Genomic DNA, 12259 nt, shown 5'->3' on the forward strand with positions numbered 1-12259 from the left:
CCCACGCTCGGCCCCTGACACATGCCCTTTTTGCACAAGTGCTGCTCTGCCTGCTGTCTCCACTGGGGGGAGCCCCCGCCCTGGTCTCCCCCGTGGCTCGGGGTGGGGGGCTCCAGGCAGGCCTGGCGTGCCCAGCCGAGTTCTTTCTTCAACATTGTAGGAGAAACCACCACACGCATTAAATTAAACTGGGAATTTGATGTTAGGAGAGGCTGTCTTGGAACAAACTGGAATTTGCAGGTTTTCTGGCAGTTGAAGAAAGGACTGGCTGGCCGCGCACCTGCTCCTGTGTACAGGACTTTGTGGTCTCGGCATTTTCCCTACGAAGGCCTCACCCGTCCGGGCACCAGGCATGAGCTCCGTGGGGGCCCTGAAGAGCCGCAGGCTCTAGTTGCTTGCTGGTTGTGCGGAGGGCTCTCTGGTCTCCGTCCATTGCCCCGCGAGCCACCCTGTGGGGCGTGCGTTCTGGCTGGCTCTTGTCCCTTTCTTAGTGTCAGGCGGGAGCTGCAGCATAGCCCATGCGCGCGGGCCAGGCGATGGCGGGCGCCCTGGCTTCCCGCTACAGGTGGCGCTGAGTGTCCCGCACCAAGTCCCCTCCCCGCGCAGGGTAGGACAAGGGTCTTTGTCACACTGAGGAGGTGTCTGTGTCTAGTTGGCAATTTTTAAAAATAAATGAATTTAGGCCAGTGCTAATCCTCTGCCTTGCGGCGCCGGCACACCGGGTTCTAGTCCCGGTCAGGGCGCCGGATTCTGTCCCGGTTGCCCCTCTTCCAGGCCAGCTCTCTGCTGTGGCCAGGGAGTGCAGTGGAGGATGGCCCAGGTGCTTGGGCCCTGCACCCCATGGGAGACCAGGAGAAGTACCTGACTCCTGCCATCGGATCAGCGCGGTGCGCCGGCTGCAGCACGCCGCCCTCGGCGGCCATTGGAGGGTGAACCAACGGCAAAGGAAGACCTTTCTCTCTGTCTCTCTCTCTCACTGTCCACTCTGCCTGTCAAAAAAAAAAAAAATGAATTTAAAGGCAGACAGAGAGCTTCCATCTGCTGGCTCCCTCCCCAACATGCCTGCACTAACCAGGGCTGGGCCAGGCCTGAGCCAGGGGCCTGGCTCTCAATCCAGCCCCATGTGCGTGGTGGGGAGCCACGTGCTGCAGCCCTCGCCTGCTGCCTCCCGGGTGTGCGTGAGCGGAAGTGGGAATCTGAGGCAGAGCTGGGACTCGGACCCAGGCACTCCCATGTGGGAGGCAGCGCCCCTAGCGGCGTCCTAATCGGCCTTGTGAATGGGTGTTGCATGATTTTTTAAAGATTTATTTATTTATTTGAGTCATAGTTACACACAGAGAGATGGAGAGCTAGAGAGAGAGAGAGGTCTTCCATCTGCTGGTTCACTCCCCAGATGGCTGCAGCGGCCAGAGCTGTGCTGATCTGAAGCCAGGAGCCAGGAGCTTCCTCCTGGTCTCCCACGCGGGGACAGGGGCCCAAGGGCTTGGGCCATCTTCCACTGCTTTCCCAGGCCACAGCAGAGAGCTGGATTGGAAGCGGAGCAGCTGGGATTCGAACCGGCGCCCATATGGGATGCTGGCACCGCAGGCTTTACCTGCTACGCCACAGCGCCGGCCCCGGGTGTTGCATTTTTAACAAAGGCTGTTTGGTGATTTTCCGGGTGATTATACGGCTTCTTTCAGTTGGTTATAACGTGGGGGGCATCGAGGGCAGCCCAGAGAACAGTGAAGTCCACCTCAGTGGCCTAACCAGCCCAAGTATAAGCTGGGGGGCCTGCTCCCTCCGGTTGGGATCCCGGCACCTCAGCAGGGAGCGGGCAGGTGGCACAAAGGCTCTGAAGTGTCCGGCCCCGGTGGCACATGTGGCTTTGCCCTCGGATCTCAGGCAAGGGCCTGGGGAGTGTCGCCCGTGTGCCCTGGGAGGAGAGGGCACGAGCTGTGTCTGGCCCGGCAGGTGGGCGAGTGGCGGCCGTTCCCTTCGCGAGGTGACCCTGCTCTGCCTGACTTGTGTGCGCGGCAGGTGTGGGGGTGCCGAGGGCACTTCGGAACTCCTGCGTCTGCCCTCCTAGGTGCCCCGGCCTGCAGTCACCCTGAACTGGCAGAGTCTGGCCCGGGCGGCCACACAGTGGGTCGGGAGTCGCTGTCCCGTCTCCTCGGCCCATCTGGACCGGGTGGCGGAAGGACCGGCCCCGACTTCCCTGACGTCACGCACACCACTCCCTATTCGTGGCGTGGCTGTGCCACTCCCTGGGGAGGTTTCCCACCCGAGGGGTGCAGCTGTATAGACCTGGCTGCGAGGGTTAACGCACAAGCGCTGATAACTCGCTTTCAGCAGGCAAAGCCGGAAGAACCCACCCAAGGCCGTCCGCCTGGTCTGGCAGCCGCAGGTCCGGCAGGAGCCCTGGGTCCTACGTCAGGTGCCCCAGTGAGCGAGTGACCGGGAGCAGGCTGGCTGAGCGAGTGCTGGACCCCGCCTCCACCAGGGGGGCCCGGCCTCGAGCCCAGGCCCCTTGGTGCTGCTGTCCCTGAGTGCAGCATGGCCAAGCACGCAGATCCCCAGGCCCTGGGCGGAGACCTGGCGCCCACGACTGTGGCCTCAGGGGACCCCCTGGCCCTCCAGGGCAGCTGCAGCCCGAGGTACACACCTCGGTCAGAGGTGGGGGCAGGGGGACGCGGGGTGGACTGCTTTCTCTCTGGCCTTATGGTGGTCACTGATCAAACTGGAAGACAGCAGGTGAAGGGGACACCGCCTGTGATGGAGAGTGGAGGGCAGCCATGCCCGGGGAATGGCCGGGGGTGATGGGGGCTCACTGAGCGGGGCCCCTCTCGGGTCAGCAGGCCCAGCCCAGGCCACCGGTCCCCCCTTCACGGGGTGTACTGAGGCTGCCACCTGCAGTGGGGTGAGTGGGGTGTCCCCATCTCCCCGAGTTCCTGCACCATCAGGAGTGGGGAGGGGTGCATGCCAGAGGATTCTGTCCCAACCCCCCATGCCCGGAATGGGGCTCCCAGGGGACCTGGCCTGTGGGGTGGGCGGTGAGTGTATGCGGAGCAGCTGTGGCCCCACCTCTGGACAGAGGGGTCTGCAGGGGGCGGGGCCTGCAGACACCGCAGGTGCGGGACAGAGCTCCAGGCCCCTAGAGTGTCCTTCCCAGCTGACCCCAGGATGGCGGTGCCCACTTGAACGTCTAGTGCACAGGACCCAGGAGGGAAGTTCAGGAAAGCAACCTGCCGGCAGGGCCCGGGTCGGCCAGAGCCCCCCCACCAGAGCAGGGCCGTGCTGACAGCACACGGGCGGCGGCTTTTGTCAGTTTATTTCCTTTCATATAAAAGTGACACGTCTGAAGAGTCGCAGGGCAGGGCGAGGCCGCCCACAGACACGAGCTGGGGTTTATATTACAATGTAACACTGGGGAGCGCGCGGACTGGCCCTCCCTGGCTCTCACACCGCAGCAGAGCGCCCCGCTCCTGTCTGTCCCCGGCAGGCGGGAGGCAGCAAGCCTGCCGGCCAATAAGTTAAAGCCCACGCTGGCCTCGCCGCGTCTGCCCGGCTCCTCTGCTCAGACCACCACGGGCCCCGGGGATCCCAGCGGCACGCGCGGCGCTGGCTGAGCCTGGCGGCAGCAAGCAACAGCTGAAATGAAAGGACTTCAAAGAGGGCGCAAACGAAAACCCAACCCCACACACAACTGCTAACAAGCCAGCGACTCCACACGCACACGCTTTAAATAATAAAGTGACAGGTGCCGGCCGGGGCCGGCAGGGGGCGCCTCGTGGCCACCCACGGGTCTCCTGCCCTCTATGTACAGGACGAACAGAACGCCACGGGGGACGGCCCCGCGCTCTTCCGGAAAGGAGCGGCTCAAACAGCCAGCAAGGACTCGAAGGACGCGGCCTTGGGACATCTACCGGCCCGCTGCTCACGGGGTGGGCGGAGGAAGCACAGTCTGACGCGGGGCAGCGCCCCCCGATGGCCGCGCCGAGGGTCCCACGCGAGCCCGCGGGCCGGGCCCGGATTGTCGCCCTCAGCAGCCCGGGCTGGAAGACGCCTGCTCTGGGGAGTGAGCCGGCCTCGGCAGCACGGCCTCTCCCCGGCTTGTGCGCGGGTCCCGGGAAGCACTGGGACAGCCTGATGCGCTGCAGGAGCCCGGCCACGGCGGGCGAGGGGAGAGGCTGGAAGGGCGGGAGATGGTGTTTAAGGCACAGAGCAAGCGCAGAGAAGGAGCTGCTGGCCTCTCCCAGGGCAGAAGACCGCCCCTGCCCCCGCCCCTGCCCCGCCGCAGGTCAGCCGATGCCCTAGGAGCTCAATGGGGCTCCCAGCCAAGACACAGGCTGCCCGGGGCGGGGACCCGAGAGGCAGCAGGCCTGCTGTCCCCAGTGCCGCAGGGAGCCCGGGACGTGGGGCCGGCTGCAGGCCGCCGGACTTCACCACCGCGCCTCCCCGGGCTGCTCTGCCTCTGCCCGACCTAACCTCCTGAGCGGAGCGCGGCCCCCCCCCCCCCCCCGAGCTCCCCGGGCCTTCCTCACTTGCCACGTGGGGACCCCTGGGCTTGGGGGAGGGGGGACGGGCCGTTCCTGGTCTGTGGACACTGACTCAGCGCTGCTCCCAGGCCGCAGGGCAGAGGGCGGGAGGGCAAGGGGGGAAGAAGTGAAAGCAAAACACAACCAAGTCCGGGGCCCGCGCTCCCGTCAGCACCGCGCCCGCTGCCGGCTCTGCCCGGGGGAGGCAGGAAGCTCCGGCCCGGCCCGGCCCGGCCCGGCCCGGCCCGGCCGAGGTCTGGCCAGGCCCGTGGCTCTGAGGCCTGCAGGTGCGAGGTCCTCTGGGCTCTGCTGGCTCCCGGTGCCTGCCCTAGGTCTTCTCCTCCCGGTCTGTCTTCCTCCGCGTGAGGTTCCTGGGTTTAATTTTCAGAGAGAGTTCCCATAGGGCCTCCTCGGCCAGGTGGTCACTGAAGTCATTGAAGAAATTTATGATGTCATCATTTCTCCGGATGTCGTAATGCCTGGGGGGGTGGAGAGGGGGTCAGGTCGGGGGGGGGGTGCATCCTGGCGTCCCACCCAGCACCCCGCCGTGCCTCTGCGTCCCCCCCCCCCGCACCCCACCACAGAGGGCACTGCTCAGTGCGGCGCCGGCGGCACAGGGAGCGAGCGGGCCCCGAGCTGGGCTCGCTCCGCCTGCCCTCTGTGTGGGGTCAGCCTGCCCAGCCCGGCCCGCCCTGGGTGGCCCCTGCCGCCCGCCCGGGAGCCCAGCCCGGCACTCACGCCTGCTGGAAGCGTCGCATGCTGTCCAGGATGTTGAACTGCTGCCAGCGTTTGGAGAAGTTGACCTTGCCGTCGATGTGGTCCGGGTTCCCCAGGTGGACGAAGGTCAGGTCCTGCAGAATCAGCCCCCTGTGAGGGCGAGGGAGGAACCGGGCATGCTGGGAGGGCGGCTCCACTGCCCGCCAGGCAGCGCCCAAACCCGGGGGACCCCGGGAGCGGCTCGGACGCGGCTGTCTGCCCCCCAGCACGTCCCTGCCTCGAGGGCTCGGGGTCTGGGACCGCTTGTCGGGCCCCCTGGAAGCCGCTCTGGCGAGGTGATCCGCACCCCACCCCATGCAGGCCCACGGGGGACTGTGACCGTGGAGGACGGAGGGCCAGACGAGGAGAGGGTGTGTGAGTGCCGGGTGGGGCAGAAGGCCGGCAGGTGGGTGAGGGGGACCACACACTCAGCCCAGGCCACCGCTGGTCCCTGCCCCCTCCCGACGCGCCTGCACCGCCACAGGCCCTCAACCCCACAACCGTCCGCTCAGCGCCGACTCCCTAGTCCACCAAGCGCGGCTGCCCCTCCCGCGGCCCCCACCTGGGGATTCCCAGTGCCCTCAGGGTCTTCTAGGGCGCCGCCAGGCCTGACGCATGCAGGGGCGCCTTCACTGGCGCCCTGCCCTCCTGTGGCAGCTGTGCTGCAAGGTGCAAGGTTCGGTGAGGACTCCCAGAGGAGGCCGCTACTCACAGGTAGGGGATGCAGGGGGGCTCCACCTCCGAGAGGGCGGCCCGGTAGGCTCGGAAGGAGGACGAGCTGTCGATCAACGTGCAGTACTCAGCCAGGCCCTGCGAGGACAGCGTGTGTTAGCGAGGGCGGGGACCCACGACCGGCCAGCGCCACCCGGACCTGAGCCCTCCCCCGGCGGAGGGGCCCGGTCCCCTCTCACGGAGCAGCCCCCCGAGCCCCGGTGCCGGGGACCTCAGGGTCCTGGCCGAGCCGCAGGCACACACGCTCCTGTCCCGGCTTCCGGGACGCTTGCTGACCCGCGCCTCCCGGCTTGGAGCCCGCCCTCCCTCCTCCCGCACACAGGGAGGGGCAGCGGGGCCCTGCCTGGCTGCCCCCATGGGCCGAGCTGCTTCTGGCTGGCTGCAGACACCACGCGGGCGACGGCTTGGTATGCCGTTCCCCTTCCTGCTTCTCTGCTTCTGCCCCTGCTGGGCGCCTCTCCCTGAAACGCCAGCTCCTCCAGGAAGCCTTCCCTGCCTCCCCAGGGCCTCCAGGGTCTGTGCAGCCCCCATGTGACTTCCCACTTGTCCACACAGTGCTGTTGCGTGACTTCCCCTTTAGGCGTGCCGGCCAGCCCAGCCTCCTTGAGGACCAGGGTCCGGCTCGTCCGCAGCCCGCAGGCCCTCACAGTCCAGGCCGGAGCCCTCCCCCAGCGATGTGAACGCCTCGGCCTGTGTCCAGCTACCCGAGGGGCCCCACTCCTGCCTGCTCCAGGGCTGCCCAGGCCTCTGCACCCTGTGGGAGGAACTCCGTCCCCAGGAAGCTCCTGGCCGTCCTGGGCAGGTACGAGTGACACACCCAGGGGGCCTCCCTCCCCCCAGCATCCTGCCCTCCGCCGTCAGCACCTGCTCTGCAGACCCTACCCAACAAGGCCCAGGGCAGTGCTGGGGAGGCTGGGACCCCGGCATGCACTGGCGGTACCAGGCGGCAGGTGCTGTGACATGCCGCCGCCCCCCCCCCCAATCCAGCCACGAAGCCTCCGAGGCCGATGACCGAAGACAGGGACGGAAACCGCTGGCGCACACCGGGCCCACTGGCGCCCACCCACCTCGGACGTCTGCTTCTGCCACTCCAGCCTGCGGATGGGTGCCGAGTCCAGCGCGGAGAGGATGGCCAGGTAGGAGTTGAAGTTGTTCAGCTTCCGCAGGTGCTGCGGGGAGGGGGGTGGGTGGGTGAGGGCGGGCGCGGGCAGGCGGTGCGGCCCGGCGCGGCCCAGGCCTGGGCCCATGGCTGCTGCAGGAGGGCCCGGCCACGGTACCTTCATGATCTTGATGAACTTCAAGAGCAGCCGCTCCCTGTCCTGGGCCTTCTCCTGAAGCATGATGATCGACCGCACCCTGCGGGGGGGGGGGGGGGGCTGAGCCCAGCAGTTCCTGCAGGCACTGGGCCGCCCCGGGCACACAGCAAGGACCTCCGGTGTCCCGGACATCCGCTGGCTGGGCTCAGGCCCCCAGGGACCCCACAGTGCACCTGGAGGCGTGGGGGGACCCCGGCGGAGCCTCGCCTGCCAAGGGCCCCCCCGAGCCCCACCGGGGCCGGGAAGTTCCTCGGGACGACCAGCTGGCACGAGGGTTCATGAGGGAACGAGCCCTCGGAATCTTAGCAGCAGCCAAAGACAAAACCAAAACCAGGCTCGCTGCGCCACGCGTGCTGGGGGACGCGTGCTGGCCTCAGCTGCCCGTGGTCTCAGGGCCACCACAGGGCTACGTGGTGGAAGTGCCAGGCCGTGCCGCCTCTGGTGCCGGGGAAGATGGCACCGCGCGCGGTGTAGTTGAGGACCATGGTTCCGAAGGAGCCCGGCCAGGCCCTGTGAGGTGCGCCCTGAGCCTCCTGTGCTCAGCACGGGGCAGGCACTGGAGGTGGGCGTGCGGCCCTGTGCCCCTTTCCTCAGCCCCAGAAACCACCATGTCTCATCGGGCCAAACCCGGAGCTGAGCGTGGGGTTGCTACTGCGGCGTGCACTTTGCAGAGAAGGGGGGACACCGGTCCTATTTGTCTCCAATAAGCAGTCCTCGCGGCATCTGCGACGGGGGGTGTGGGCCGGGCAGCAGGAGGCTGCGTGGCCACTCAGAGGCTGTGGCCGGTCGGAGCGCTCACAGCCTGCTGGGCTTCCTTGCTTTTGGAGGGAAAAGCCCAGTAGGAGTAGGAGTGCTGGCTCACCAGGCCACGGCATGAGCCTCGGCCCTGCTGGCCTAGCCTAAGCAGTACAGGGGCCGAGGGACTGGTAATGACCAGCCCAGGGTGCGAACTTGGTCCCCACACCTCCATGGCAGACATTACTAATGGATCCCGGCACTCTTCCCGCTGAGCCTCTGGTGCCTCCTCAACCAGCCCTCCAGTTCTGCAGGGCCCCACCTGTCCCCGCTGGCTTGTGGGCTCACTGTTAACACCCAGGGATCCCCACAGGAGCTCGGAGGAACGACAGGCCAGACCCTCGCCGTGCCAAGGACAACAGGCGCCGCCCCGCGGCCCCTACCAGTAGGACATGTTGTTGAAGTGCTCCGTGAACTGCGTCAGGTTGGGGCTCTTCTCCTCGTTCTGCTCTTTGGCCCAGAGCAAGACCTCGGGGATCTGCAGGAGGGAGAGGTCAGGCAGGGCCGGGGCTCTGGCCTGCCCGCCCCTGGCCCCGGCCCCCGAGCCGTACGCACCTCTATCTTGTAGAAGAGCTCGGCGTCCAGCAGCGTGAGCTGCTCGGCTATCTCATGGCTGTGGAAGTCGTGCAGTGTCCCTGGCCTGGAAGACAGCGGCACGGGACGACTGGTCGGGGCAGGACTCGGGCCGCGCGGCCGGGCAGGACTCGGGCCGCGCGGCCGAGCAGGAGCCGTGCCGCAGCCGGGGAGCCGGGGAGCCGGGAGCACGCGCAGCGGGCAGGGCAGCGCCAGGGCTGCCCGGGGCCCCCGGCCGCAGTTCCTCCTGGGACAACGCCGTCTGCCTCTCTCCCGCATCTGCGGGGTGCGTCCTGTAGTTTCCAGGACCAGGAGACGGGGCTTTGCTTGTAAGCTCATGGTCGGTCCAGGCGCCCAAGGGCAGAGACACGCTCGGGACACAGCCTGACCCTAGCTCTAGGTGGCCGGTGCTATGCGAATGGAGGCCGAACTGATCCAGCCCCGAGTTACCCACAGCTCGAGCTGCTGCGGACCTCGGCCAGCCCCAGGTCGCCGCCGTTGAGCCGCCCTAGGAACGCTCAGGACAGCACAGGGCAGCCGTGTTGGTGCCAGGACGCCCGTGCCAGACTTCCCCGCCCTGCTGGCCCCCCCCCCCCCGCCCTGCCGCCCCAGCTGCCGCTAACGAAGACGCGCATGGCATGAATGACGCCCAGCCCAGCCCACGGCGTGAGCCCAGCATACCTGGGCAGCGCCGGGATGGGAGGCTGTGGGGCTCCTCACCTGGCCGCGACGCCCCTGGCTGCCAGGGGCTGGTCGGAGTTGGCACACCTGAGCAGCTTCTTCTGGTCCACCTTGTCCAGAATGTTCTTCCGGAGCACACGGGCCAGGCTGAGCTCCCCGCTGCACACCAGGCGGAAGACCAGCTCCATGAGGAGCTTCAGGATCTCTTCTGTGAGCTCCACCAGGCTAGGGCCCAAGGGCAAGGTGAGAGGCAGCAGCGGGGCCCGGCCAGCGACCAGCGCACGGCTGGGAACCTTCTCGCAGGGACGGAGCCGAGGACAAGGGCCCTGAGGTGGCCGCCTGCGTCCCCGGCAGTGCCAGGCGCAGCACAGAGACCCCCACAAGGCCTGTCCTGGGCTCTCGCCCAGCAATGGGACAGCAGGACTTCCTGGCCGCCGGGACAGAATGCCCCTGGGCGCCCAGCTTCCTCACCGCGCCGCCCACGGGGGTTGTTCCCCCGCTGTCCAGCCGCTGCCCCAGGCCTTCTCCCCTGTGGCAGCTCAACACGGGGAGGCAGGGACCAATCTCCGCCCCCAGGAGAGGGACCCGTGCTTGTTAAGTGAGTGACAGCCCTGAGGAGGTAGGCGAGGCCGCCCTCCCCACCTCCCGGCCCCCACCTCTGCCAAGGCTGAAAGGGGCCCACTGTGGACCGGTCCCAAGATGCCTGCGGGAGGGGGGCCCCAGGAGAGACCCCACGAGGAACCCCAGGGCCTGGGCCAGGACTGGGGATACTGCAGCCGGCACGTGTGGGTCACGTCCCTCTCCCAAAGGGCGAGAGCAAGTCCCAGCCAGAGGGGGCAGCGCTGTGGGCGTGCACGCGCCCAGCAGGAGAGCCTGCACCCCCACCGCGTTCTGCGCCTCTGCCACGCTGCGCCCCGCCGGGCCCCGGCACAGCACTCACCAGAGCTCATCCACCACTCGCACCAGCACGAAGAACGTGTTCTTGCTCACGCGCTTCTTGAACGTGTCGGCGAAGGGAGAGAACTTCTCGTATGTGGAGCACAGGTTAAAGAAGCTGTGCACACAGCGGGAGGGGGGTGTGGCCTGAGTGGGAGGGCTGGCTCCTGAGTCCTCACCCCCTCTGGGGCCCTGGACCGAGTGCCCTCTGGAAGGGACGACCTGGGTTATGTGCAGCGGGGCAGAGCTGCAGAGCTGGAGTTGGGTCCAGGCCTGTCTGACCCCAACCACCGACCTCTCATCACATGCCCGGGCTGGCCTGCTGGGCTCGGCCCCAGTGCCCAGCAAGGTACTGACACACCGAGAGCGTCCTTCCTCCGCCTCGGGGGAGGATAGCGGCCCCACACCAAAGCCCTGGGCGGTGGGTGAGCAACGAGGCGCCCCTCTATCCTTCCCGCGAGTCCCCATCTCTGGGCTCTGCACCCAGCAGTGGCTTGGATGCTGCCTGCGAGTTCTCGCCAGTGCGACACTAGGCTGGGTTCTGCTTCCCGAGCAGTCCAGACCGCCTCTGCTCCTGGCCCCATGGCAGGCAGCCCCCCAGTCACCGCTGGCACGCAGGTCTGCCCTGGAGGCCGCCAACTCCCCAGGGCCCTCCCTGACTCCGCCCTGTCTGCTCTCCAGTGCCAGAGGCCGTGGTGCCCAGGATGGACAGGCCCCCTGGCTCACAGCCTTGCCCGGGATCTCCACACTGCAGCGTCCCCATGAACACACCGAGCTGGCCAGGCAGGCAGGGCTGAGAATGTGGCTTGGCTATGCCACTGGCTGTGCCTCACTTTTCCTCAACTACGTGGCAGGAAATGACGGGACGGCACCAAGTGATACGGCAGTTAGGAGCATACACACAAAAATATGGACGTTTATGGTGAATGAGACCCCACGTGTGAACACACTGCTTGATGAGGTCACCGTCCAACACAGCCGTGTGACTGCCATTCCCCAGCCAGGCCGGCAAGCTGCACACAGGGGCTGTCCACGCCTGTCCTGACGGCTCAGGGCACACGGGACAAGGAGGGAGTGCGCTCAGGACCTCCTGCCCCAAGTGACAGCCGCTGCCCAGCAGATGGCAGTCACGGGCCATGAGGCTGGGAGGTGGCCCAGGAGCAGTGGGTCATGGGCTCCAAGTGAGCCTAGCAGGACAGGCAGGCCCGGATGTGCCAAAGAGGCAACGTAACGGGGTCCTTCCAAGCCCCCGGGGTCTTGCGTGGCCATTACTACAGGAAGTGACATTTCCTGAGGATGGGCCCGGAAGGCAGATACAGTCCAGGGCACAGGAGGCAATGCCAGCTGTGGGTGAGGCCGCCTGTCCACTGCTGGGTCAAGCCCCGCCCACCTTGGTACCCCCCCCCGCCCAATGCCCTGGGGCCCAGCCTAGAAGCGGCAGGCAGCAACTGGGCAGACCAGGCACTCGCTGCCCTCGCTCGGGACCCCGCAGCACAGCTGAGGTCGGCGCGCTCACTCAGCTCCCTGCAGAAGAACCGCAGGTTCAGCTGACAGCGCAGTCCCCTCCCCCCAAGGTCAAAGCCGGGACACAGACGAGGGTGGGCTGAGAACCTTGGGCCCTGGGACCCCCCAGTCCCCACTCAATCCTGCCACTGGCCAGTGTGGCCACCGGCTCCCCGCCTGGGGAAGGATATCGGTACTGCAGCTTCTTGATGAGCTCCTCGGGGCTGATGAAGGTCCTGTAGGTGGTCAGGAAGGCTTCGCAGTACAGCACCAGGTCTGCAGGGGGAGCAGACACGCCCCTGAGCAAGCCTGGGAGGCGCACGGGGGCCGAGGGCCTGGGGCTCCACGCGGAGTCTCCGTAGGTCCCACCATCATCTGCCCTCCGCCCGCCTCTCAAAGGAGAGGGTGGATCAGAACCAGGAAAAGCAGCCGCCTTATTCCACGGCAGGC

General features: G+C 67.2%; 1 protein-coding gene across 11 annotated transcripts in view; it reads right to left on the bottom strand.

The window, feature by feature from the left end:
• Positions 1–3293: 3293 nt before the first annotated feature.
• Positions 3294–12259, bottom strand: part of RAPGEF1 (Rap guanine nucleotide exchange factor 1) — a 137779-nt gene continuing 128813 nt past the window's right edge. For 2 of the 11 annotated variants that reach the window (XM_051835417.3, XM_089321858.1), the window contains 10 exons: positions 12001–12085; positions 10311–10403; positions 9410–9595; positions 8672–8756; positions 8500–8594; positions 7283–7361; positions 7073–7174; positions 5986–6083; positions 5256–5384; positions 3294–4996 (listed from right to left, as the gene is read on the bottom strand). In XM_051835417.3, the coding sequence (XP_051691377.3) occupies positions 4846–4996; positions 5256–5384; positions 5986–6083; positions 7073–7174; positions 7283–7361; positions 8500–8594; positions 8672–8756; positions 9410–9595; positions 10311–10403; positions 12001–12085 (1103 nt within the window). In that variant the 3' untranslated portion in view covers positions 3294–4845. Of the gene's footprint in view, positions 4997–5255; positions 5385–5985; positions 6084–7072; positions 7175–7282; positions 7362–8499; positions 8595–8671; positions 8757–9409; positions 9596–10310; positions 10404–11736; positions 12086–12259 lie in introns of those variants that run through there. The other 9 variants (XM_089321828.1, XM_089321831.1, XM_089321837.1 and 6 more) reach the window with 7 other exon arrangements.

This window comes from Oryctolagus cuniculus, chromosome 1, assembly GCF_051225735.1.
Source record: "Oryctolagus cuniculus isolate XC-2025 breed Fujian yellow rabbit chromosome 1, ASM5122573v1, whole genome shotgun sequence".
NCBI lineage: Eukaryota > Metazoa > Chordata > Mammalia > Lagomorpha > Leporidae > Oryctolagus > Oryctolagus cuniculus.